The sequence below is a fragment of the Hibiscus syriacus genome, unplaced genomic scaffold (assembly GCF_006381635.1).
Source record: "Hibiscus syriacus cultivar Baekdansim isolate YM2019G1 unplaced genomic scaffold, ASM638163v2 tig00111540_pilon, whole genome shotgun sequence".
Lineage (NCBI taxonomy): Eukaryota > Viridiplantae > Streptophyta > Magnoliopsida > Malvales > Malvaceae > Hibiscus > Hibiscus syriacus.
Genome location: NW_024063114.1, coordinates 1,123,068 through 1,149,032, shown reverse-complemented (window position 1 = coordinate 1,149,032; position 25,965 = coordinate 1,123,068). Strand labels below are relative to the sequence as shown.

General features: G+C 35.0%; 4 protein-coding genes and 1 pseudogene across 7 annotated transcripts; 3 read left to right on the top strand and 2 right to left on the bottom strand.

Annotated features, from left to right (window-relative positions):
- Positions 1–29: 29 nt before the first annotated feature.
- On the bottom strand, positions 30–8,322 carry LOC120164564 (germinal center kinase 1-like). Of its 3 annotated transcripts, XM_039174259.1 has the most exons (21): positions 8,172–8,322; positions 7,519–7,756; positions 6,896–6,952; positions 6,297–6,324; positions 6,087–6,209; positions 5,265–5,376; positions 5,006–5,043; positions 4,818–4,871; positions 4,153–4,221; positions 3,855–3,971; positions 3,660–3,728; positions 3,350–3,429; positions 3,028–3,156; positions 2,709–2,952; positions 2,279–2,371; positions 1,787–1,951; positions 1,491–1,621; positions 1,253–1,382; positions 609–733; positions 366–533; positions 31–238 (listed from the first exon to the last, which is right to left on the bottom strand). In XM_039174259.1, exons 2-21 carry the CDS (start codon positions 7,611–7,613, stop codon positions 199–201), a joined length of 2,067 nt encoding a protein of 688 aa, XP_039030190.1. In that variant the 5' UTR covers positions 7,614–7,756; positions 8,172–8,322; the 3' UTR covers positions 31–198. The 3 variants fall into 3 exon arrangements, with proteins under 3 accessions (XP_039030192.1, XP_039030190.1, XP_039030191.1); XM_039174260.1 differs by lacking the exon at positions 31–238 and having other exon boundaries at positions 407–549; XM_039174261.1 differs by lacking the exons at positions 7,519–7,756; positions 8,172–8,322 and having other exon boundaries at positions 30–238; positions 6,087–6,166; positions 6,251–6,324; positions 6,896–6,939.
- Positions 8,323–9,686: 1,364 nt separating this feature from the next.
- On the top strand, positions 9,687–10,103 carry LOC120164623 (proline-rich receptor-like protein kinase PERK8). The gene is made up of 2 exons (XM_039174301.1): positions 9,687–9,696; positions 9,778–10,103. Exons 1-2 carry the CDS (start codon positions 9,687–9,689, stop codon positions 10,101–10,103), a joined length of 336 nt encoding a protein of 111 aa, XP_039030232.1.
- Positions 10,104–11,964: 1,861 nt separating this feature from the next.
- LOC120164589 (proton pump-interactor 1-like) lies at positions 11,965–15,638 on the bottom strand. 2 transcript variants are annotated; one of them, XM_039174281.1, is made up of 8 exons: positions 15,504–15,638; positions 14,655–15,050; positions 14,069–14,257; positions 13,787–13,966; positions 13,474–13,668; positions 13,057–13,155; positions 12,444–12,971; positions 11,965–12,347 (listed from the first exon to the last, which is right to left on the bottom strand). In XM_039174281.1, the coding sequence occupies exons 2-8, from the start codon at positions 15,027–15,029 to the stop codon at positions 12,036–12,038; spliced, it is 1,878 nt and encodes a 625-aa protein (XP_039030212.1). In that variant the 5' UTR covers positions 15,030–15,050; positions 15,504–15,638; the 3' UTR covers positions 11,965–12,035. The 2 variants fall into 2 exon arrangements, with proteins under 2 accessions (XP_039030212.1, XP_039030213.1); XM_039174282.1 differs by having other exon boundaries at positions 14,655–15,035; positions 15,506–15,638.
- A 1,810-nt stretch (positions 15,639–17,448) lies between these two features.
- Positions 17,449–19,220, top strand: LOC120164522 (annotated as a pseudogene).
- Positions 19,221–20,251: 1,031 nt separating this feature from the next.
- On the top strand, positions 20,252–25,679 carry LOC120164539. Its single transcript, XM_039174241.1, has 12 exons — positions 20,252–20,312; positions 21,077–21,142; positions 21,322–21,440; positions 21,510–21,641; positions 21,852–22,118; positions 22,423–22,636; positions 22,813–22,922; positions 23,010–23,209; positions 24,021–24,124; positions 24,516–24,703; positions 24,813–25,012; positions 25,245–25,679. The coding sequence occupies exons 3-12, from the start codon at positions 21,368–21,370 to the stop codon at positions 25,434–25,436; spliced, it is 1,680 nt and encodes a 559-aa protein (XP_039030172.1). The 5' UTR covers positions 20,252–20,312; positions 21,077–21,142; positions 21,322–21,367; the 3' UTR covers positions 25,437–25,679.
- The last annotated feature ends 286 nt before the right edge of the window (positions 25,680–25,965 follow it).

Below are 25,965 nucleotides of genomic sequence, written 5' to 3'. Positions count from 1 at the left end.
ATGTTTAATGAATGATTAATGTTTGATGATATTACAATTGCAAACCCTAATTATACATCAATGATGCCAAGACAAATGTGAAGCAGAAATAAAATACACAATTGCTTTCCATGTTATGAACATCAAAATCAGAACAAATGCATAAAATTAAACCACACTACGAAGCAGAGATGTATACTCGATCCAACAGTTTTCGTTTTAACCAGGCTCGAGATCTCGCGATGTTTGGCTTTGCCATCTGTGCATCATACGAAAATGGTTCCGGAACAGTTTAGTGCCCCATTAAAATAGCAGATTGTAAGAAAGAGCTCAACTTCTCAAACGATGAATCATTTGTTAGTTAAGGGAGTAATGTTCAGTCAGACCTGGAAAGAAGAAATCTTGCTAGTGGACTCAAGTTGGAATTCGAATGAAGTTCTTTATGCTGCGCCTTTTTCTTACTGTCGGTATTTGGGATTCTATTTTGTGTCTCGCCCTTATTGAACAAGCGAGATGAAAGCTCATGCAGATCTTTCATTGATGATTCCTTTGAGCTGCAAAAGTTTACGTCTACTTGAGTTTAATCAAGAGAGGATACCGTGAGAGAACAAATTATTTTCTTTACGTACCTTGCTAATCGATCGAGCAACTTGTATACAAGAGCTTCACAAGATCCAGGTTTTGTACGCTCCATTAGCATGAAAGAACTTGTAACCGCATGCGCAACTGACCCTTCTGAATCATCAGCAATTACCTACATTCCGTGCATTGACGAACTATTAAGATGTGAACAGGAATAACGCAAAATTAACACATGTCAGCAGCTGATCAGGAAACGGAATAATCATCACATCTTTCAGAATTCCTCGTAAATTTTACATGTATTATGCAGGGCTCAAATCAAATGACCCTATATCAACATTCTACTAGTCAAAACCATTTCCAATATCCTAGCTTTTAATCCTGGTAGTTTCCATTTATCTTAACATTTTTTAATCATAACCTACTAACTTGAGTTGGTACGCAGTTGTTTCATTCAATCAATAATATGAATCAGTTAATACAATGAAGTTATTTAGACGTGGATGAAAGAGAGTCTGAATCTAGATTAAGTTCTAGTTATTGCATACTCGATAGAGAAATTTGTATCTATCCAAGCAACTCAATACAGCCTCTGGGTTAAACACTACATAAATTCAAACAAAATTTCAAAGTTACATCTATCACATTAATTGGCAAGGAAAAACATAACTAAACATCATGTGGTGCACACCTCTTTAATGGAAGGGATAAGCAACATGGATAGTGGTACAGATGATGATGCAATCTTTGCATTTTCTTCATCATCACTTGGTTGACGTGTTCTTGGGAATGCTCTTTGTGTATCAAAATATTCATGAGAACTTCAGGAATAAAATAATGATAGAGATATCAGCACAACCATATCATAACCAAAGCCATATAAAATGCTGCAGTGAAGATACCGAAAGTTATTTCTTTATCAGGTTTACCTGGAAGAGTCGGAACTCTTACTCATTTGATATCTTCTTCTGTTTTCGTTTCCCGGGGTACTGTTCTTGCTCATTGCAGACTTGTCCCTAGCATTTCCTCTCGTCAGCCCGGCTTGAATTGCAGCCTTTGCCTGGACCGACAAGTTAAAAAATGACCTTTTCAATAAATTAGCATGATCATACACGCCGTATTTAGAAGCTAATAATATATTTGAGCTCCATGTTCAATCAACTCGGATTTATATAGGAGGAATCTCAACAGGTAAGATGATCAAGAAAGATGAAAAGTGAACAACCTCGGCAAGATTTGCTGTACTATCTTCAGCTGATGCAGTCGAAGGCTTCCCTTGAATACCTACCCTAGATCTTGGAGTTTGAGAATCAGAGTCGTCATGTTGTCCATGGAGAACAATAGTTCCACTGGTAGAAGCATCTTCAAAAGAGGCATATCCGCTGCTAGACTACACGACACATATTGAAATCTAAAAAATCAACAGCTGAGACACAAGGATTTAGCCCCGTACCATATTCAACTTGAGGATTTATACCAAATCATTAATGTTGGTGTCAGTCTACACCAGACGATTAACGATTTCTTTTTACGGTACTAGTGATCTGGACTAGGGTATAACATTAATAATAGTAAGAGGATCAAATTATGCCAAATTAGGGTACAAGGACTAACTCCCAAAGTTGAGCATAGTACTGGGTCAAGAACCATAATTTGAGCAAGAATTCATCTTTAAATATTTGTGGAGACAACTGCAAGTAAAGTGAAGGAGGCTTACAAGAGAACTTGGGTCACGAACCAAAGCAGATGATTGAGATCCTCTAGGAGATCTTACGACTACAGTTCCTGACCCACTGACTGATGTTTCATCCTGGGAACAAAACAAAAAACCAATTTAATATGATCCAAGCAGAAAAGGACCATATAGTTAAATGTGAGAGACATAAACAGACTATGTGAGAAATGGCTAGTGGATCCAGCTTTGCAAGCTTCTCTAGTCTGATAAGAAGCAGACAGGACAATAATTCTAAAAAAAAATTGGTCATTTAATAACAAAGCATGTGCATGTCAAATAAAAAAAATCATACGTTTAGCTCCAACCTGTCAATAAAAGAGGTCTTTCAAACCCAAAGATCCTCCCATGCAATGGAGCTTTTTATTGAGCACATAGGTTTTTGTGTGTGTGTGTGAGAGAGAGAGAGTCTTACATCATGGTAGTTATCCTGATTTTCATCGGAATGTGACTCTCTAATGCCTTCGCCAAAGGAAACGTCAGGGAATTCATTAAGTGCATTCCCACTTGGAGGTCTCAGTTTAGCTTGATTATATGAAACGTCCGATTTCCTTTCTCTAACTTGCGGAGGTTTTGGAGCAGTTCGAACGGTGCCTGTATTCTGCATTCCACCAATACTGAAGTCCCATCCAGCACTTCTAAATGTTTTCCCCATATTACTGCTGATCAGAAGAGGTCAGTAAGAATCCCATCAAAATCAAAAAAGTAATTGCTAATTAACATGGTCAACCCACCTAGTTCGAACAGTTCCTTCACCTCTTATATCTCTTAATACCTTCACAGTGTCAGTAAATTCCCCTAAAGGATTGGGGCTGTTTCTGGGGGTTTCAGCATCTTCCTTCAATTGGTACTTTGGCCGGTCTCTATTAAGAACAAAAAAAATGCAAGCATCTTAACTACAATAACCAATGTAAGAATGATACTTCAAGCATAGCATCCCCTAATCATGACATTTTAAAAAACAGAACAAACAACATAAGCATATTCCTTATCAGATGCTGACACAGAAAATTCCCATAATATGTAGATCACAAAGAACCGAGTAAGTGATGGCACCTAATTCTCTCGAGAAGCCTCTGACTCTTCCTAGCGGTCTTGATAAAACGATGCTTGAGAAGTTCCTTGGCACTAGCCCTCTGAAATTAAACAGATTAAAAAAAAGAATAAGGAAATTTAAAGAACTCGGAAACAATTTAACCAAAATTCCAGGTTCACTTAACTTTTACACATCAGAGTAGTTTTAAAAGACAGCACATCAACATAAATTTTGCGATTTATAGGCAGCTCACAGAGTTCAAGACAACAGTCACAATACAACATACCTAAAATACAGACACATACGGAAGCTGAAAGCATAATTGCTCACCTCAGCAGGTACCTTCTTTAAACATAAAGAAACAAATTCTTTCATAGGGCGGGAAAAATGTTCATCCAACTGCAGGATAGAAATTTAGGATTACATCAAAATGTAAATCATAATGATTTCGCCAAGAGAATGAAAAACATAAGAATAAATCATTTGACACAAATTTCATCATGATAACAAAACTAATGATATTACCTGCGGCGGATTTTCTCGGGGTATTATAAAAAGAACTCTCATAGGGTGAAGGTCAGCCAATGGAGGTTCTCCTTTGGCCATTTCAATCACAGTTATTCCCAAAGACCATATATCTGCCTGTAACAGAAAATAACTGGAGTGATGGAACGCCCATTATTCGACAAGGCTTAGCAGACAAAGATACGGCAGGCTGCGCATATGTGCTTAATAGATAGAGAGAATGCACAAATAGATGTGAGGTGAAAGCAGCAAAACATGTTAGAAAACTCAAGAAATATAAGCACAGGTGTAGAAGTACCTTTTCATTGTATCCATCTGAATTCTGAATCACTTCTGGTGCCATCCAGAATGGTGTTCCTACAAAAGTCTGATGTTGTCAACCATGTTAGTTCATTGCTGATCATACGACTATCACACCATTCTACACACAGAGGGGGCAGACAGAGCAGCCAGAAATTAGGGTGTCACTAAAGGCATGGATATTAAGGAAAAAATAGCGGAAGACAAAGCCCGAAAGAGCATTCATGCTTATTGGAAAAATGGTGTTAACAAAAAATAGATAATTGCACATGATGTCCCCAAATTATGATCTCATTCTAAATTGATCTCTAAACTTTAAAGCATTTTATTTCAGTCCCTAAACTAGGACCCCATTCTAAATTGGTACTTAAGATTTAAAATATCATATATCAATCCTCAAACTATCAGTATAAATCCATTTTGATCCTTTTGTTAACGTGCGGTTAACTCTGCTGGTTAAAAAAATTGTAATCTGTTTTTGAAGCTCCAGGGATTTGAACCTGTGACCTTCTAAAAAATAGATTAGAATTTTTAATTATCAGGACCTTCAAAAACTTGTAGAGTTAGCTGGACATAATGTTTTAAAGTTTAGGGACCAAATTAGAATGGGGGTCATAGTTTGACATCTTGTGCTATTAACTCGAAAAAGAAAATGTATTGTACCTTTCTCCGGGATATCGTCCTTGTTAGTTGTGCTGAAACACCAAAATCTGCAACCTGTTTCATGGGCACAGACTTAAATGCCAACAGCAGAATGCATATACCTGTACCAACTGGATACTTATATGCATAGCAACTCTACAGAAATAATTCATGCTAAATTTGAGTCCATTTGAGAGGAAGAGAAGTACCTTAACATCACCATTCTCAGCCAATAAAATGTTTGCCGCTGCCAAAAGTGATGGTAAAAAATGTTGGCAGTAAGAAGGTAAGTTGATATATGCAAACAACAGTTAAAAATCAAGTGGCTCAAAAAAAAAGAGAAGAATAATTTGAAGCAGGCATGTACCTATACAAATCTCTGAACCGAATGTTCTAAAATTCTTCTTATATATGTGACACTATATCGTATACCTTACAAGTGGGTAAAGTGAGTGAATAAAAAACAACCTTTGATATCTCTGTGAATCTTTCCTTCATTATGTAGGTATTCAATTGCATGCAGCAAATCCCTTATGATACCGGCAATGGACATTTCATCTAGTGGATGACCAGGTTGGAGCTGCTCACAAAGAGTAGCCATTAACTTTCCAGAAAATAAAAAGAAAAGAACGTTATTCGAGAATTATAGTGCAAAAAAGAACAGATAACAAACAAGTTCATTGACACAAATATGAGTGGACAAAGGCTAGTTCATATGCAAAGAGAAGAGAGATATGATGAAATTGGTAGTTGTATTATACCCTCCAAAAAAATCGAAACGGAGATTGTGTGCTGCATTAGAACAGGGAAATAAAAGAAGAAAAAGACTACCGATGTCTATTAAGAAAAGTGCCTTCAAATTGGAGCTAAAAGCACTATCATAGGAAAGACAGTAGCAATACCTTCAAAGTTTTGTAATTATCTTTACCTACTTTAGATGAAATTTAGGAATGAAAATAGTTATATAGAATCTTTATCATGAGGTTAATACTTTTAAAATTACACAAGATCACTATTAGCAACTCTCCCCTTTTCCAATGCCCCCGACCCCAACCCCCAACAACCCCCTAATAGAGAGCGAGAGAAGGAAATCAAGGTCAATGCCCTTTGATCTATGAGGGAAATATTATAAGAAAAGTAATATGGAAAAAGCTAGGTAACCAAGTTCCTCAGCACCTCAAGTAATACATAGAGCAACATTAAACCTATTCCTTATCATTTAAAGCATAGTCTTAAGCAATGATACTTGATGAATCAAACATGCAGAAGCAAATCATAGAAGTAACATACTAGGTCAGCAACTGAACCACCAGCCATGTATTCCATTATTATCCACAGTTTAGTTTGGTGAAGGTAGGAACCATAATACTCTGTGATGTATGGACAGCGGCATTGTGACAAAACAGAAATTTCCTGGAACAAAAACAGAACATATGAAAAACCTAGTAACCTACTCATTGAAAACTTAGGATACTAGCTCCCAGGTAAGTAAGGCAATACATTCTGGATGTCCTCAATTTCATCCTCGCTGCAAAATGCAAAACAACGCGACCATAAGAAACAGCTAAAAACCAAAATAAAAATAAAAACAGTGAAATGAAAGAAGATTTATATGTCCCAGCTACTTGTTAGTAAGTAGAGGCTTCTGCAACTCCCATGCAAGTTGATCAATTATAATGCTTCTAAGGACGATATTGACAAGGGGAAGATAAATTTACTATGCTGGACACGTGAACAAACAATTGATGCAATTAATTAACATAGACTAAGAGGAAGATGCTAATACTTGACATAGCCCCAACAACTCGAGTTTTTTTTGTTTGTGTAATTTCATGTGTCATAATTGTGTTTAAGATATTGAATATTTATAAACTTTGACACATAAACAATTAATGTTATATCTATTTTGACACATTCATTAATTCGTGTCTTGTTCGTGTTATTTTTTTCTTGTCGTGTTTTCTTATCATTCACGGTTGTGCCGTGTAAATGTATTGTGTCCAAAGTTGGCAGATCTAACTTGAAAAAGGAACTACAAACAGAAGATAGTATATAAATTAGAATACTTTCTTGCTAATTTAACAAATGAACCAACTTACGATTCCTCTAAATCAATAACTTTAATAGCAACTACTTTGTTCAACTCCTTATCAAACCTGCAAATCAAGAAAAACATCAGTTATCCATCTCATTTTCATTACCAAGATTCATTATTTAAACAGCCATTCACTCTCATTTCTCAAAGCTTATTTTAGTATATCCATATTCATAGAGCAAGATCATCCAACTGCTACAAACATTACAAAACGAAATAACAAAATAACAAACACAATTGAACAAAGTAATTAGAATACTCATAAAGTTCAGATGTCTCCATATATTCCTATGATTTGATAGTCAATCAGCACCCAACAGCCCTTTAAGCTTCTTTTACCCCAACAGACAGGAAGACAGATTCTTTCTTTATATTTCAAATCTTAGGGACATCTCATATATTCAACTTAAGACTTGAGGCATTGGTATCGATAATCTAACCCCATAAACACAAAACAACTCTAAATTAAGCACTGTAAAAAAAATTATAATGAGCAACATACATTCAATCACAATTAGCAAGTATAACTAGCACATTAAAGTTCTTTTCTTATAACAAAATGTAAATAAACAATGCAACTGTACTGAAGCAATGTGATTGGGAAAGAAATCAAGATAATACACTTACGCTTTATAGACATCACCAAAGGATCCTCTACCAATCAACTCCACCTGACTAAATCTAGACCCTGCTGCTGCTTGTAAACCTTCTATATCAGCCATTTCAACACACAAACTCCTTGGACACCAAGGATCAAAGCCACCCCAAAATTAAACCCCTCAAACCATTCACATTCCACCCATTCTTCAATTACAGTTCAATACCCACATCCAAATATCCAAAAGCAGCCTCAAAAACCCAATCTCTGAAACAAAAAATGTTAAAAAAGAAGAAGAAAAACATTAATATCCTCAAGTAAAAACTACATCCATAATTAACAACAACGAAAGCATATCTTACAACATTCCCACATTTTCAAGGTCTAAAAACCCGAACACAAAATAAATAAAGTTAGAAAATGCCTATAAGCTATCTCACACTGAAAGCAAAGAATGCACGATAGAAACCAAAAAGAAAAAAATCAATAAAACATAGGATTATCCTAAAATTCACATTATAACATAAACAACATGAATTCTTACAACCAAATTAAACAAATACCATTTACAAAATTCTTTCTCCTTCGATAGTGGAACCACAACATCCCCAAGTGTGTCTAACGAGAAAGAAAAAAAAACACAACAAATCCATTTGTTCGAGATTTCTTTTTTCAATTTTACCTGTTGGGTTTTTGCAGATCTTTCTGTATCGTTGTTTCGATATTTGTCTCCCTCGGTTTTTGTCAAAAGAGTGGATTTTTCAGAGTTTTGAAAGAGATCGAGAAATTAGAGCATAAAAAAATGTTTGTTAATGGAATTTCTCGACTTGGTATTTTTCTCTCTTTTACTTGGAATCTTTTACTTGTAAATTTAATTGCATTAAAAGACGCCGTTGAGAGGGAGTTTGTAACAAGGGGAGCTAAGGCAACCCATTTAGGTCAAGAACAAGGTTTTTTTGGCCCAATATGGTTACCGAGCAAAAAAAATTTGCCTAATAAGACGGACATATATAAATTTATTTTGGCTATTTTGGCAAGGAATTCATCACCTTGAGATAGGGATTGACATGAATCGGGTTTGGGTCGGGTTGGTGATCCGAAAAATTTACATCTTTCACCCGACTAGAAAAATACATACCTTCCACCTGACCTAAATACGATCCGACCCGAATCAAAATAATAAAAAATATTATTTTTATTTAATAAAAACAATGATTTAATTAAAAAATAATATATAGAGGGGTATTATTATAATTATTTCTAAATATGTAAGGTAAATTATTTTTTCCGGATCAGATCGGGTCGTGTATTTTTCACCATAAACCCGAATCCGATCAGACCCGATCATCACCTTTAAAAACCCAACCCGAAACCGATTTAAAAAACCAGACCCGATTGGGTTGCTCGGGTTGAAACCTGTCAGGTTCAAGTCTCATGCCCATCCCTACCTCGAGGCGACGACTTTGCCCAAATAATATTTTTTATTCAAACTCATCAAGTTGAGATGACGAGTTCTAATAAAATATAATTCTTAGTTAAATTTTATCACATCGGAGTAAAAGAATTGAATAAAAATAATTTACTTAGAATTCGTCATCTCAACGTGACGAGTTCCAGTCACCGTAGAAAATATTTAGATCCCTAAATAAAATATTTTTTTTTGAAAGATCCCTACATATATTACTTTATGTTATATTGGGCTAAATAATTAACACGGGCTGATTTTTCCCAACATGGCCGATGATCGAATTGGGCCTTTGTTATTGATTTTTATTTTTCATTTTTGAAATATTAACTCTGTGCTTGCATTTTAGGGTAAAATATCCGTATGATAATTTAACTATTGTACTTTTTAATTTTAGTCATCAATTTTAAAACAGTTCACTTAACTATTTAAGTGTGTCAATAAGCCACTTGTAGTTAACATTTAATAGAGAAAGTAACGTTGCTATTAAAAATTAAATAATTATACATTTAGTCCTCAATATTTATACATTTCATTTCTATATTTTAAACACTCCTTCCCATTTCATTTCTTCAAATGATGATACTCTTAACAACATAGGCTCAATTCCACACGTTTTTTTATGTTTTTAATTAAAATCCAAAACTCTGTCAATTTCCAAAATTGAAAGTTTTGGGTTTGAAGAGGTTTCTTTGGAGCTTCATGTGTGTATATCTCTCTCTATATATAGTCATGGCTCATGGTCTGACGCGTTCACCGGTGCCATCGACTCATGCTCCACAGTACGGCCCTTAGCAGTCTCCGGTGTCTCATGGCCCTACAGCATCTCCGTCACCACAAGCGTCAACTCCCTCTGATTCCTCACCGGCACCGTCTACCGGTTTAAGTCCACCGGCACCGTCTACCGGTTTAAGTCCACCGGCACCTTCAACCAGTTCAAGTCCACCAGCACCTCCGCAAGGTGTTTCTCCTTCTCCCATTGATTCTTCGCCGTCCGATTCTCAGGCTACCTGTGGAAGTCAAACCATTGCTCCGACCAACCGTTCATCTCCGGCGCCGTCGAGTTCATCTGCTACAACGACTTATTCGAGTGCAGTGTTGCTTGCTGCCAGCGTTTTGTTTAGTATGATCGTTGTCTCTCTTGAATAGTGATGGGCATGGGTCGGGTTTCGGCCAAAAAAGTTTACATCGTTCACCCGACCTAACCCGAAAAATATATAACCTCCACCATGAACCCGACTCGACTTTTTGATATAAAATCTAAATCCGATCCGACCCGAAATAATAATAAAATATTATTTTTATTAAATAAAAACAGTGATTTTATTGAAAAAATAATATATAGAGGGGTATTATTGTAATTATTCATAAATATATAAGGTAAAATTATATTTTTTTCGGGTCGGGTTGTTTTCACCATAAACTCGAATCCGACCCGACCCGAACTCACCTTTAAAAAACCTAAACCAAACCCAATTTTTTTAAAAACCCGACCCGATCGGGTCTGATTCGGTTCCATGTCCATCCCTGAAGGTGGGTTTTAGATATTTTATATTACTTTGTTGTTGATTAATGTTTTGATATTTAATGAATAATATCTGTGCTTTAACGTTTATAGTTTTGCTTCCAAGTTTTATATGTTGATTTCTCTTTTTATTTTATTTTTTCATTATTTCTTCCATATTTCAAAGTAATTAGTTGCATTTGAGTTTAGGATATAATTCCTGATTAAAAAAAATAAAAATAAAACAGGATTATTTGTTATTGTCAATGATGAAGGATATAGATACTGAAAAGATTATAAACAAATATCATTATTAATGATAGGATGAACATAAACAACATTAAAATAAAAATCATATAACAATAATGACATAAAAGAAGGATCATAAAAAATGATAAATATAAATAAACATCATTGTCGATGATGAAGTATAACCATTATCAACAAAAATATAAAAATATATAATAATAAAAAGTCGTTAACAAATTGACATTATCATATCTTAATCATGATATATCTTTAATATTACGATTTACGAGCACCTATCAATTTCGAATATGAAGGTCTAAAGTAGAAATAAATCAATAAGATAACTAAATAAACATCATTTGATTATAGAGAATTGATGTCAAATCTAATCGTGAAAAAAGATATAATATAAGAGTAAATAGATAGCGTGCTAAAAAATAAATAAAATAATTAATCTTTTTTCATATAAAAAAAGATTAATTAAATAAAAAAAATATGTAATTTAAATTAAAGGTGAATAATAAAGAAAATAGGAGAACATTACTTTGCATTTATTTGACATTGGAAAAAAATTTAGAGATTTATGAAACAGAAAAGAGCGATTTCCACAGAAGGAAAGATTTTTATTGAAATGAAGAGGTTGAGAGAAAGCCAAAGCTAGAAATGCTCTTCGAAGAAGCCATGGGGAGGTGAGGCTTGCGGCAGCCATTGTTATTGTTTCATTCCGTTAACAAAACTAGTTAATGAACAAACACTATCCTAAAACGCTAAACAGTGCACTATTTTACTTTGGATAAATTAACTATTTAGTCCTCAACTATTTTTCTATGTTCAAAATGAAATTAACCTCATAGTTTATTGATGAAATAGTTAATTTACCCTTTTTCTTTTTTGCAAAATTAGTACTAACAACAAAATATTTTGGCATCTTCTGTTGATAATTTTATTTTTCAATCTGTACGGGCCCTTTTTTTAAATTAGAAGACTAATCCTAATTAAGAATTTAGCACGTATTTAAACTTTTTACTTGCTTATTGGTGATCAACTTTTAAATTATTTATATTTGTGTAGCTTCTTATACATAATCACACAGTAATATGATTAACTTTATCATCTCATTGCAATAAATTTTTTTAAAAATACTACAAACAAAAAGTACATGGTTTTGTTCTCAGTAAAGCATTAAGACTGAACTACCAGCAACATTATGGGATGTACATCCCTATTGGGATGCAACGAACGAAATTAACTAACTTCAACCACTATCAACCGAAAAAGTTTGTCTGTATAACTCATTCGGTTCGGTTCCGGTTCGAGTTTAACTTTCTTCATGCAAGATAATAGTAACCCAAAGCTATAAGTACCAGCACCACCAGTGCAGCAGGGGCAGCCCACATCCAGTAGTTGGTCGACTTCTTACGTTTCAGGATGGGTCTCGGTAGTGAATCACGACCTTTAGTTCGGTTCCTGTACCTTATGGTGTTCTCCTTCTGAACTTTATCCTTCCCCACAACAGAAGCAGGAACTGCTGCATCGGCATTTTCATCCTTCTCAGGTTCTGGAGCCTCAACCACAGCTTCGGTCGGTTCCTCAGTATTTGCACATGCTGCCGCCTTGTTCTTTGCCTTCTTCTCGCGATCCTGAAAGGGGGGAAATAAAATAAAATAAAAAGATTAGTTTAGATCTGCAAACTAGTTAGCGACGAGCAAAACATGATTAAAGAATGAAACAATTTCCTTGAGCTTCTTTTCAGCTTCCTTTTGAGCTCTTATGGCTGCTTTGGCTGCTTTTTCTTCAGCCTTCTTCTTCTTCCTTTCCATGGCTTGCTTCGCTTTTGCTATTTCCTCTTCTCTCTTCATTTCTTTCAGTTTAGCTGCGTCGATTTCCTTCTCAGCAGATTTCTTTTCGGCTTCCTTTTGCAAGTTGCCGGATCCAGAGATCTCTTTCTCAGCTACGGCATCATTCTTGGGAGAAGATTTTGACTCAACTAATTTGATGTCAGCATCTTTCTTGCCTTTTTTTGGTTTCGTATCTGGTTCAGGAGAAGGTTTGGCTTCTTCCTTTGGTTGTCGGACACTAGGTTTTGGAATCGTTTCAGGTGCAGAAGGCACCGGTGCCACCTGTACAACCAGTGGTTTCTCATCGGGATTCCTTATCCGACCATCCCGACTTAATTGCCTCTGGTCCAGGGACAACAAAACCCTTTTCTCATAATCGTCCCGGACGGCTTTCTTGCTGCTCCACAAAGCCATAAACTTCTCGACCTGCACAATACAAAAAATAAGAGGAGCCAAAAACTATAACATAGGCGATACTCGAGACATAACATTAACCAATATTCTGAACAACCTCAACAGTCGAAAGCTCCTCAAGACCCTTTATATCTTTCTTTGCTGCTAGCTCTTTGGCTTTGTTTAAGAGTGACCGGCTTTGGTAAAAGTGAGCATTCTGAATTGCAAAACAGAAGTAATTTTCATTATGAAAAACCCGGAAATACATACCGATCGAAAATTCATTATATTATAACAATCATGACCAAAACAACTTCAGAAATGACAAAGAATAAATGTTAAAATTTATTTTTTCATCCGTAAGCAGAGCCAAGAAGAAAACATCCAAATGCAAAAGAGACGTATCCATTCCGAGGCCCATAGAAAACCGCATCTATTCATGCAAAGAGAGAAATAGAAAAAAGAAAAAAAAGTAGAGTATCTCATGCAAAACCAGGACAAAAAAAGATTCAATTTAAAGCAATGAACAACATACCGCCTCATCTCGTTGTTTCCACAGTTGCTGCATGGTTTCATAAGCTTTGTTCCTCTTCTGGATCACGGTGTTCAGCTCTTCCTGTAAAGCTTCGATTTTGCTCTCTATCGCATTCACTTTTTCTTTAATTTGCTTTTTCTTAGACCATATAGCATTTTGTTCCTTCCTTACTCCATCCAAATCATTACCCATAAGCTACAATGAAACAAATATAGCAAGTTCATTAGTCTAATTTTACAGTAGTCTATACTTTGATACAAAAGGGGAAAAGAAAATTCTGATAGAAAAATTGTGCAAAACAGAATTTTCTTACTTTAACTTGATCTTGAATGTCTTCTTTCTGACCCAGTGATTCCTGAATCTTTGTCCTCATCGCCGCGTTGGCAATAACTTTGTCTCGGGTTCCCTCTAGTTGTTTGATTTCTCTAAGGAGCTGCTTCTCCTCGGACAATGGGATGCTTTCATGCTGGATGCGATATTGCAAGCTATAGATCTGCAATTTATCAATTCCGGATAAGTGCCAGAAAGAGAGAGAGCAAAGGATCGACTGCAGCGGAAAAACAATGCTTAAATCTCGTTTACAGTAGAAGCATACAAGATCATTCAGCTCTTCCTCAGAAGAACACATACCACCACGACCTCCACCATTGTTATTATTGCGAAGCTTGCCCAAAGCCTGCTGCAGTGGTTCCATTTCCTTCTTTTTCTCACCTAACATTGTCTTAAACTGCTCGAAATCAACATTCAGGGCTTTCACTTGAGATAGCAGCTCTGCTCGATCCGACTGCATTAACATAAAGATATTAACTTTAAACAGCAGCAGCATAATGAGCTTAGAATCTTTCGCAATTTGAGGAAAATACAGCAACGAGGAACTGATATATACCAAATCCCATTCCGCACCACATGTAAAAAAAGCAATAACATATATGCGATTATTAGTTTCATGCTCAAGGACTTGCGGTTCCGACAATCAGATAAATGATCCATATCGTCGCAACATTAATGTCACCTAATCTATAGGAACCAATGAAAAACAAAACAGGATGGCATATGAATATCTTAAGAGCACGACAACCCTAAACAAACCAGATATCATATTCGAAACATAGTTTATTGATCTAATTTTAAGCCAACAATAACGCTATCCAACTAAACGAAATTAATTGCAATTCACTCACCTTGTATGATTTTAATTCATCAATAAGCTGAAACCTGAGTTTATTCAACTTTTGCATCTCCTTATCAACCTGATCGGTTTTGGCCTTTATCTTTGGATCATCAAAAGGACGATACCTTACAAAGTAAAAATAGTGGATCTGCTTAGGCGCAGGCCAGTCGGCAACTGCATCACTCGGAAAGTTAGCATCAGATACATTTTTCTCTTCTCCCTTATTTGGTTCCTCGGCATCGGAACCGACTTCAATGGGTTCACTATGAACCCGATCCTTGTCCAGTTTCCCGTTTTCCTTATCGTGAAGAAGTGACTCGTCAACTTCAGTTGCATTGTCAACAGATACTTTTACCATTTCAGATCCCACAACTTCAACACCCATTAATCACTGGACAATTCAAGACATAATAAAATCAAAAACAAGGAGTAAAATATCAAATAGTATAACAACATTAAGAAGATCAATCTAAAGCTATTTGTTTTGCAGGAATTTTGTAAATTGGCTTCAAGGATATTAATATATTAAATAAACAACAGATGCTTCAGTTTTTTTTCCTTTATTCTACACGAGATCTTTATAAACAATATCAAATCGGATAAATCGAACAACAAAAATACATGATTGATCAACCACAGTAATATAAAATCCGGATCAAAAAACTAAAAGAGAAAAATTAAGTTATGACAGCAAGATCAAGCCTTTATATATTAAAAAAATTGAATGCAAATCAACAACGAACCAATTAAGAATATCCCAGAATTTTCAAAAAGGCCAAAAGAGGTGAAAAAGTCAAAACAGATCAAACAAAAATCCCAGAGAGAAAAACATGAGAAATGAAAGAAAGATTAAAGGATTACCCTTTTAGAGAGATTTGTAAGAGAGGATAAGGAAACCCTTTGAGAGAGGGGAAAAAGGGGTTTTGAGAGTTTTTGGCGAAGCAAAGGAGAGATGGGGTCAGATCTTAGTCCCTTTCTCTTCTGCTTATTTTCAAATAGGGAAGGAACTACAAGATAGAAACTCTAGATTTAGAATTATACCAAGCATTAATGGCAGGTAAAATTGAAAATTTAAAAAAAAAGTGAGAAAACATAGTAAAAAGGATTTGGCTTTGGTGGGGTTTCTTCCTACTACAAGCGGTAAAATAAACCGTTCAAAGATTTTGGTTAGCTTTGCTGTTTATGGAGTTCCGAAAGCTTTTTTTTTAATTCTTTATATTAATAAATTTTAATAAAATATTTAATTTTTGTTGTTTAAACATCAAGACTATCGACAAATTCATTAATATTTTTTTAAATTTCAATATTAAATAATATTTATTAATATTTCAAAAAATATATATTTATTAACATCAAATACCATGACCATCAAACATATTTCAATTTCCTAATTGGAAAATATTTTTGGTTCTAAAAAATAAGGAAAATTTATTTAATACGTTACTTTGTAAATTTTAACAAAACTAAAAGTATGATAATAATTTAATTTCAAATCTGATTTTTTTTTTTGTTGTCCTCTAGTTCCAAAATTTCTCCCTAACTAATTTGGATCGATCCATATTACACATCTAATTTTGATAGATAAATCTTTCAATGAATTTTTTTTTACATATATAATGATTTGATCATAAAATCTTACTTAAACAATACAAACTGCTTATTACTTTAATTAATAATGTAGAGAATTTTAAGCTGTGGTGACAATAAATAAATCAGTGGGGACATTTCAGTTGGTAGAGTACAAAGTTATTAATTTTGAGGTTGTGAGATTGAATCTCATGAAAGACATTTCATAATTTGGAAGTCTCCTATAGAAACTGCTTTCAACCTAGTGTTGGAGACAACCTACTATTTTACCTCCCTTACCCATTACATATGAAAATAAGAGAACCATTTTTTTTCATTTGTTATCTTACCAGCATCAAAAGTTAGATTTGTTTCTTAAGTTATGAGCTGTTTATTTATCTTAAAATGATTAAACGTTGAATGATTCAGAGACTCTATATGAATTAACTCTGAATGTTTAAATCATTCAGAATGTACTTTAATACTAAATCATTCACCACTATTTTATTGAACAGTCAACAGCCAAATAAACAGATCCTTAGGTTCATTTCATCTTCAGCTTCATTTGTTATCCAGCGGCTGCTTTTGGATTTGATTTCCAGATTTGGGTTTTGTTCCTTTCGTGCAAAGACGTGATCTTTGCCGATTTTCCGTTTCTGGGTTTTGCCTATGTTCTAACGGTAGCTATGGATCTTTAACCTGATTTAGATTTACAGGTTTGGTGATTAACAACATTTTGATTTAGAGTTGGAAATATAAAAAAAAAAAAGATTCCTTGACAGCTTTTTCTAGAACAGTAGCTTAATCCCAAAGTATTTAACTAATTGTTCGGTATTTTTAATGGTGTTTTAACTAATTGTTTATTTATGTGTCTGGTTCCTTGTCTTAGTATGTTGTCCATTTTTTTGTATCTTTCATACTTTAAATACTCTTTCTTTTTCATTGCTAATTTGTTTATGTTTGATTCGTCGACCTGATCTAGTTTCCACTCCTTAATGTTCTGGGAATTAGCATAACAGGTTAACATAGAATAAAATAGTTTTTCTAGATAGAATAAACCAATATCAACGGTTGTTCATTTAACATCTATTTGCAAAGGTATATCTTGGAATTATATGTTGCAGGAAAGGCCTTTGATCTGAAGATTGATGGTATTTGCGGTTTCGAATTATATCCGAATCGGTGATGATCAAAGGCCTTGGAGTTGAGGTTGTCTGTTAGATCCTTGAGGTTCGAAAATGGTGTCAATGTTGAACATGGAGAAGAAATGGGTGCTCCCCCTTGTGATAAGTTCTCTCATATGCACGATCCTTGTTGTTACTTGTTTCGACATGGGTCTCGTTCCCTCGGTTCGCAAAATCAACTCATTCTTCTCGATTTTCCCGGTTTATATTTTGATGAATCAAAGGAAGCCGGGCTATGCTGAGTCGAAGATCAACATAGGTCCTTCGACGCCATCTCCTGCTCCGGTATTACCTTGTTTTGTATACTTGGTTTCTGGATCGAAAGGTGATCTGGAAAAGCTTTGGAGAACACTTCATATTCTGTATCATCCCAGGAATCAGTATGTTGTTTATTTGGACGTCGAGGCGCCGACCGAGGAGAGATCAACGCTTGCTGCCAGAATAAATAACCATACGATGTTTTCGAAGGTAGGGAATGTTTATATGATTACCAAGGCTAATATGGTTACGTATCGAGGGCTGACCATGGTCGCCAATACGCTCCATGCTGGTGCCATTCATCTCAACAGAAGTAAAGATTGGGATTGGTTTATCAATCTCAGTGCATCGGATTATCCCCTTGTGACTCAAGATGGTAAGTCTCCATCACATGCCTTATCTGAGAACCGAGCCGGTTGATATCGTTTCCGGTGTTCCTTTATTCAGTTATGCACCAAACGGTCTTTGATATATTTGTTTGTTATCTGCAGATCTTATTCATGCATTCTCAGATTGAGACCGGAACCTTAATTTTATTGAACACACAAGCCAGCTTGGTTGGAAAGCGTAGGTTTTCTCATTCTTTCTGTCTGAATCTAACACAGTTACATATGTCGAATGCCAACATATTTGGTGGTTCTTGTGCAGGGATAAACGAGCTAAGCCTTTGATTATGGACCAAGTCTGATATATTTTGGATTTCACAGAAGCGAAAATTACCTACAGCATTCAAATTATTTACCGGTTAGTACACCGTTGTATGCCGGAAACTTTAAGATGTTTCCTATTCTCTCTTAAGAATATGAGCATTGAAATGTGACTTATCCGAATCTATATGTCGTATGCATCGGTTTATTGATGCAGCTGGATGGATCTTTGCTCTTAAAGGAGTGCCCTGGTTTTGTTCTTCGTATGCTGGAACTGCAAATTATATTCATACATATTGATAGTATATATTGAAACCGTGCTTTCGGTTAACTGGTTCTGTACATCGTCTCTGGTTGCAGGTTCTGCATGGACGGTTATGTCGCATTCGTTCGTCAAATTTTGTGTTTGGGGTTGGGATAATCTGCCGAGAACTCTTCTCATGTACCACACGACTTCGTCTCCTCGCCTGAAGGTTACTTTCAGTCTGTCGTATGCAATGCTCCGGAGTTTGCCAAGACCGTTGTCAACCATGATTTGCATTATATTTCATGGGACAATCCCCCCCTAAACAGCACCCGCACATCCTTACTCTTAATGACTGGGACATGATGATTCGAAGTAATGCCGCTTTTGCTCGGAAATTCAAACAAGACGATGCAGTGTTGGATAAGATCGACAAAGATTTGCTCGGCCGGGAAAAGGGGAGCTTCACACCGGGTGGTTGGTGCAGCGGCGAACCGAAATGTTCGGAAGTCGGAGACATGAACAAGATCAAGCCAGGTCCAGGAGCTCAAAGGCTTCATCAACTCATAGAAACGTCGTCTTCGAAAGCGATTCTCGATCGGGATCAATGTAAATAGGTTTGTTGGTGAGGGATGCTCGATCAATGAGGCTGATAAATTTGTGTCTAATGATAAATAATTTATACGCTCGGAATATATGTTGATAGACATTTATAATTATTAAAGATAATTTATTTTTAAATTGTTCTAATGTCACTTTATTAACGAGTCATTATTGTTATATATAATTTTATATTAATGTTATAATGTTTATCGTCTACAATATTATTTATTTAGATATATAATTTATTTTTATTTTTATAAATTTATGATGAATATAAAGTTATTTCGATTTGAAAATTTTCAATCATGTCATAATGAATGTTTATACTCCTATATGCATGATGCTCAAATTTAAAATTTCAAGGGATAACAATAAATCTCGTAGCTACTTAGGTTCTCGATTCGTGCACACACGTATATATAATTTATCTAAGTTGTTTGAATGAATTTTAATTTCTTTTATATAAGGTAAAGTACACAAATGGTATCTCATTAAGTTCATCAACTATTAAAAGTTATAAAATGATCATCTAATTATATAATATTATTTTGTCAAGTCATTCGACTATTAAAGTTACAAAATGATTACTATGCTATTCATTTTGTTTCAAACTCATAATTTTTTTGTTAAAAATTGACGGTTGTTTAAGTTGGACGTTAATATGATGACTGTGATATAATAATCATTTAAGATTCTGAGATCAGATTTTATCATATCACAATCAACATGTTAACGTTTAACTTAGAGTACCGTCAATTTTTAACGAAAAATGATATGTTTGGAACATAATAAATAATCAGAAGAACACTTTGTAACTTTTAATAGTCAACAAACTTAATAAATTAGTATCATATAATCGGGACCATTTTGTGAACTTTACCCTTTATGTAATATACTTCGATTTTTTTAGTATAAATGTACGATAATATATTTTCTTATAATTTAAGACATTTTTTCTTTATTTAATAAATTAAGTTAAGAAAACTAAATTTATCATGTTTATTTGCTTGAAACTTTATTTATTGTACAAATAAAAAATGTAATTTTATTTGGTTTTCGTATCAAAACAATCATCATCAGAGAACGAAAACTCAAAGCATTCAACAAAAAATTAAAGACTCAAAAAGGAACAAAAGATCTAAAATGGGACCTTCATTTTCTTAAAGGTAAGTGATCCCTCTCACATTTTTAGCAAAATTTCCCTGATTTCAGTTTGGATTTGAACTCCTGGAAATAAAATGATTTCTTTTAAACTGTGATTAACATTTTTGTTTTTGTTGCAATTTTTTGGGTTTGGGTCTTATCCGTTTCTCTCTGTTTCCGTGGATAAAGACCCAGTTTTGTTGCAATTTGTTAATATTTTGAACCATATCAGTTCTGAGAAAAAGTGAGCGAAATTCTAAACCGGGTTTTAATTTCTAATCCCAAATTTATATTTTTGATGTTCCATGTGTTCGTTGGATTAATAGAATTCAATCCCACTACAATCACATTGGTTTAAGGAACAGTTCTATTACGATTTGTCATTAGCTTTCTGTATTTTCATGACCAAAGGCTTGATATTAGAGGATTCATCTCGCTCTATTGCTTTTTTATCCATAATTAATCAGCTCACTGTATTTCTTTTTTATCCATTGTTTATCAATGTATTTATTAACACCATTAATAAGTATATATTGTGATGTCATCCTTATGAACGGTGACTAAAGTTGTACTGGATAGTCATGGAGAGAAAAATAGTGGAAGGATGCTAGGTCTTAGCCCCAAGATAATCTAATTCGTGTTCATTGAAAAAAGATGTAGATTAGTTTTCGTTTGTCCTGAATTTCCAAAGTACATTTGCCAAAAAAAAAGTTATGATTTCCGTCTAAGGTGGCTTGAGGAAAGGAATTCCTGACTTCCTGCTTCTTTGGTCTGTTTATGTTAACAGAAATCAATCACATTGGCTTTCGGGAACAAGTTCGAAAGTTAAATGCTTCAAAGAAATGTGTTACTGGTTTATCTATTGATATGTATGATAGAGGTTTGTTTAACCGGACAATGTTTGCTGTATTTTTTATCTAAAGTGAGAGTTGAGTGATTGGATTTGCTTTTAGCTTCCAGCTGAATAGTATAATTATTCATTGTATGTTTTTTTGTTAGAAATTTTGTGGGGTTGTTGTGAGTGAATGATAGGGTGAAAGGAAATGAGAGAGGAACTCGGGGTTGGGTTTGAGATACAATGACTGGAGGGTCATTGGGTCTACGTACAGGGAGTTATGGGTCATTGCAGAGCATCAAAAACGTTATTGCTGGCGGTGGAAGATTGTTGCACTCTAAACCAGTTGTTAGTGCACGAAAGAATCCAATCATAATGCTTTCAGGTTCTAGAGAAAAGGAGAGGTCTCTCCCCTCCGTTTGGTATCGGTGTTTGGGTCGCCGGAAAGTTTCCATGCTGTTTCTGGTTGCCCTTTCCCTTTTGGTCTTCGTCTTGGGTTCTTTTCTTGTCAACAAAGGTCTGTTCCTTTTTCTGTTACTCTGGATTCTTGAATTTTGATTTCTAGAGCACTAAGCATTGGCTGACATGGTTTTTCTGTACTTGGTCTTTTATATGCTCACTTACTGATGTACATAGTGGCTTGCAGACTTTTCATTCTTAGCACAGTAATTTAATCGAGACAATAACTTATTCATCTTTTTCTGGTTTGCATTCTGTACGATCAAAGAGACAGAAAGTCGTAGTCCAACTGTGGATCAACGGATTGGAACTATGAGCATGACTCATTACCTGAACGGTGCCCATAGTGAAGCTTCACGGATACTTGGAAGGAAGGATCAGCATAAAGATAAAAAGTATTCTGCAGCAAATAGTGTGAATGGGGGCGATGGAAATAAATTTCAAGTTTCTGATTCTAAAGGTGCAAACCATCCATGCATGAATTTCACATTTCCTCCTCCCCCTCCACCTTATCTTAGACGGATTGGGCCTCGGCGTAAGTTTAGGTTCATTATTCTTTTTTTCTCATAATCAGAGTTGCATTAAATGTAATTGTATAAATATTTTTCACATGGATGCATAAAGCGATAGTTTTAATTAGAAGCTACCTCATTTGTTTAATAATAACATAATATATCAACTTGAAGCCATTGGATTATTTATTATGTTCTTTTTTTTAAGGTAAATCATAATCACTTCTGCACCAAAAATGTTGATTCGTGCTTACTTCAATATGTGCATATTTGGATTATGTTTCATTATCTTGCCACTAATTTTATTCTTGCTCATCCTTGTTTCAGCATGTCCAGTATGTTACCTCCCCGTGGATCAGGCCATAGCTAGCATGCCAAGCTCCCCATCAGAATCTCCAGTGCTTCATAATTTGACATATGTTCATGATGAAAATCCAATTAAAACTGAACCACATGGGGGCTCTGACTTTGGTGGATATCCGTCTCTAAAGCAAAGAGAAGATTTATTTGACATAAAAGAGTCGATGACAGTCCACTGTGGGTAGGTTTCACTCTCCTCTCAATATACTCATTGACAACATTTCAGGTAGAGATTTATGTGATTCTTTTGTTATTCACGATGCATTTAAATGATTGAATGAACTATCTGTCTTCACAAATAGATATTGTTTTCCTTTTACTTTTTAATATTGTAATTCCATGTACTTTCTCTGTCAGATTTGTCAAGGGAAGTAAACCTGGACACCAGACTGGATTTGACTTTGACGAGTCTGATCTGGAAGAGTTGCAGCAGTTCCACGAGATCATCGTTGCGTCGGCTATATTTGGTACTACTAGACATTCTGGGTTCCACAATATTTTATTGCATTTATGCATGCTTTATCCTCATCATTGCTTTATTTGTTGCTCTCCAGGGAACTATGACGTGATACAACAGCCCATGAACATCAGTGAAGAAGCAAAGAAAAATGTTCCTTTCTACATGTTTATTGATAAAGAAACAGAAGCATATATGAAGAACAAAAGTGTGTTGGATGACAGTAAAAAGGTGGGCTTGTGGAGAATTGTTGTGATTCACAATGTTCCTTACATGGATGCGAGACGTAATGGCAAGGTTAGCATACTTCGATATTGATTGATTTGCGCTTCATTTTGTTGTCATTATTTGGACTTTTTGTAATCTGATTCACCTTTAAACATTTATCAGATCCTGGTGTATATGGTCCTTCCCTGTGTCATAGAATTTATGATTAGTACTAGTAAACAAAATTTGATGCGTAGTCTCATCTATTTTAGCAACAATTATGAGCTTGTCGTAGGGTAGTTGGGTTCGTTGTCTGGTTCTGATCTACCAGTGTTTTCTTTTAAAGCATTGTCGAGGGTGAGAAAAGATAAGAGGTCATAAAGGGGAATTTGGTCATTGATTATCATTGTTGTCTATGTTTTTTCTCTTTGAAATGGACCTATAAATATATACTTCAGTTTACAAAATAAGTGTGACGACTAGATCAATATTTGGTGAAAGATCAAGGAGATCTGATGCATTGATCCTTATCAGAAATTTCTTTAGGTTATCGCACTTATGCTACGTTTGGTAGGAGTGTTAACTTTTTCCTTATGTTTTAGTACATGAGTTAGCAATAGGCTATGTTCACTAGGTAATTTTTAGCCATTCACAAGGCTTAATTTGAACAAAGATAAGGAATATATATTGCTTGTTTGAATAGGTATTAGTTTTTCCTTGAGTTTAACTCATCTTTCTAACTGAAAGTGTAAATTCATTCTAATTCTTCTTTATATTAGACATATTGTTTTAAAACTTATGTAATAACTCATGTAATTATTAAGCTTTTTCATTATGTTATTACTTATGTACCAAATGTGACTTAAGGAAGTTCTTTTTATGTGGCATGTTTTTATGGCAGGTCCCAAAGCTTTTGTTACATAGAATCTTCCCAAATGTTCGCTACTCTTTATGGATCGACGGAAAGCTCCAGCTTGTTGTGGATCCTTATCAAGTTCTTGAGAGGTGCTCTCTGTCTCATGATTTTTAAAATGCTTATTAAACTTCTTGGTCATATGATTTCTATTGTGTCAGATGGACTGCATCACCAAATTATAATGAAAACAAACTCTTTGTCGATCAAGAATATCAACCACATTATTGCTACATGGCTACTTAAATATAATTTTTGCTTTGGTTTAATGTCCGATGTTGGCAAAATGAGATTCTGGCAATGTGCTAAGATTCTTGAATTACATAAATCTTGGAGTAAAATTGAATATATGCATGTTGGATGCATGTGTTTGACACTTGCATCTAAGTCTGAGTAACATAGATTTGAGTCTTTGACTTCAGATTTGATGATTCAGTTGAATTTAATTTGACCATTATCTTATTTCGCCATTCTTCTTCTCAGATTCTTGTGGCGCCATAATGCTAATTTTGCAATCTCGAGACACTACAGGCGATTTGATGTCTTTGTAGAGGCTGAAGCAAATAAAGCTGCAGGAAAATATGATAATTCATCGATTGATGCGCAGGTGGATTTTTATAAAAAAGAGGGATTAACACCATATTCTGAGGCCAAGCTTCCTATAACCAGTGGTATGTACAATATTATGTACAAATACAAATATATACATGCCTTATACGGTTTTTCAACCATTTCTATACTAAAAATCTTTCTTTTTGGTGTTAAACTGGTTTTCTGCAGATGTTCCTGAAGGTTGTGTACTCATAAAGGAACATATTCCAATCACGAATCTTTTTACATGCCTGTGGTTCAATGAAGTTGATCGTTTTACATCTCGGGACCAATTAAGCTTTGGTATGGTGAGGGATAAGATAATGGCGAAAGTTGATTGGCATATCAATATGTTTTTGGATTGTGAACGACGCAATTTTGTCATACAGGTACATATTCTGTATTTGCTATTAACTTCACGAGATTACTAATTTCGAGCTTGAATATATATTATTTTTTGAATATATAATATGTTACAATGTAAAAAGTCACTTACATCAGTGCTTGATATGCTTGAGTAAGGGATTTCTTCGGCTTTTATTGGATACAACCAGTAGCAGGAGCTTTTAGGTACGATAGGCACATGTAATCAATTTCGACTGCTTTTCTTCTTTTTCACAGGCATATCATAGAGATCTATTGGAGCACATGCCCCCACCAGTTGTGATTCGACGCCCACCGGCTTTGCCAAATACAAATGTCCGTGGAAGAAATCAAGGGAAGAGGACTCCAAGACGTGGCAGGGATAAGAGATCTGGTTCGAGACGTCACCGTAGGGCTACTGCTGGTAACAGAGATGGCACTTTCTTTTAAATGCTTTTTGAACCAAAAAGAAGATAAGAGAAGAAATCTCGTTCTCTTTCTTCATCGTCAACCATCTTCTTTTCTTTCGGCAAAAACAAATTTGCTTCTTTTCTTCCCCGTCTCGGAATAGGAGGACTAGTTGGCTAATTTTAGGATTATGGCACAAATTTTTGTCTGGAAAAAATTTGTTATCTATTCTTTTATTGTTGTACACCCTGAATGAGCTTCATAAATGCTCTGCTCTCATTGTCCCTGTATCTTGCTTTCAATCATGTTTTTGTCACATACATATATGAGAGAAAATTATGAATTCCGGGGCATAAACACAAATACATCGAAGACACAAGCTCTGCTACACATATTTCTTAGTGGCAGAGCTGTATCCACTTTGATCATCATACTACTTAGACCAGTTTGCCGAACCTTTGATGTCCGGTAGTACTTGTGAAGTATGATCCGACACCGGGATGAAGACGCTACCGGCTGCCTTGGGTGATGCAAGAAGTACTGGAACATCTGTAGTCCATTGCTCCGTGCG

Coding starts and splice junctions, on each gene's coding strand:
- LOC120164539 (XM_039174241.1), top strand. CDS start 21,368: ATGACTGGAGGGTCATTGGGTCTACGTACAGGGAGTTATGGGTCATTG. Junction 24,125..24,515: donor CCTTATCAAGTTCTTGAGAG/GTGCTCTCTGTC, acceptor TCTTCTTCTCAG/ATTCTTGTGGCGCCATAATG. Junction 24,704..24,812: donor CAAGCTTCCTATAACCAGTG/GTATGTACAATA, acceptor GGTTTTCTGCAG/ATGTTCCTGAAGGTTGTGTA.
- LOC120164589 (XM_039174281.1), bottom strand. CDS start 15,029: ATGGGTGTTGAAGTTGTGGGATCTGAAATGGTAAAAGTATCTGTTGAC. Junction 13,669..13,786: donor ACATTCAAGATCAAGTTAAA/GTAAGAAAATTC, acceptor GTTTCATTGTAG/CTTATGGGTAATGATTTGGA. Junction 13,156..13,473: donor GGAAACAACGAGATGAGGCG/GTATGTTGTTCA, acceptor TTTGCAATTCAG/AATGCTCACTTTTACCAAAG.
- LOC120164564 (XM_039174259.1), bottom strand. CDS start 7,613: ATGGCTGATATAGAAGGTTTACAAGCAGCAGCAGGGTCTAGATTTAGT. Junction 5,044..5,264: donor GATTCACAGAGATATCAAAG/GTTGTTTTTTAT, acceptor CACTTTTGGCAG/CGGCAAACATTTTATTGGCT. Junction 3,430..3,659: donor TAAAGAAGGTACCTGCTGAG/GTGAGCAATTAT, acceptor GTTTAATTTCAG/AGGGCTAGTGCCAAGGAACT.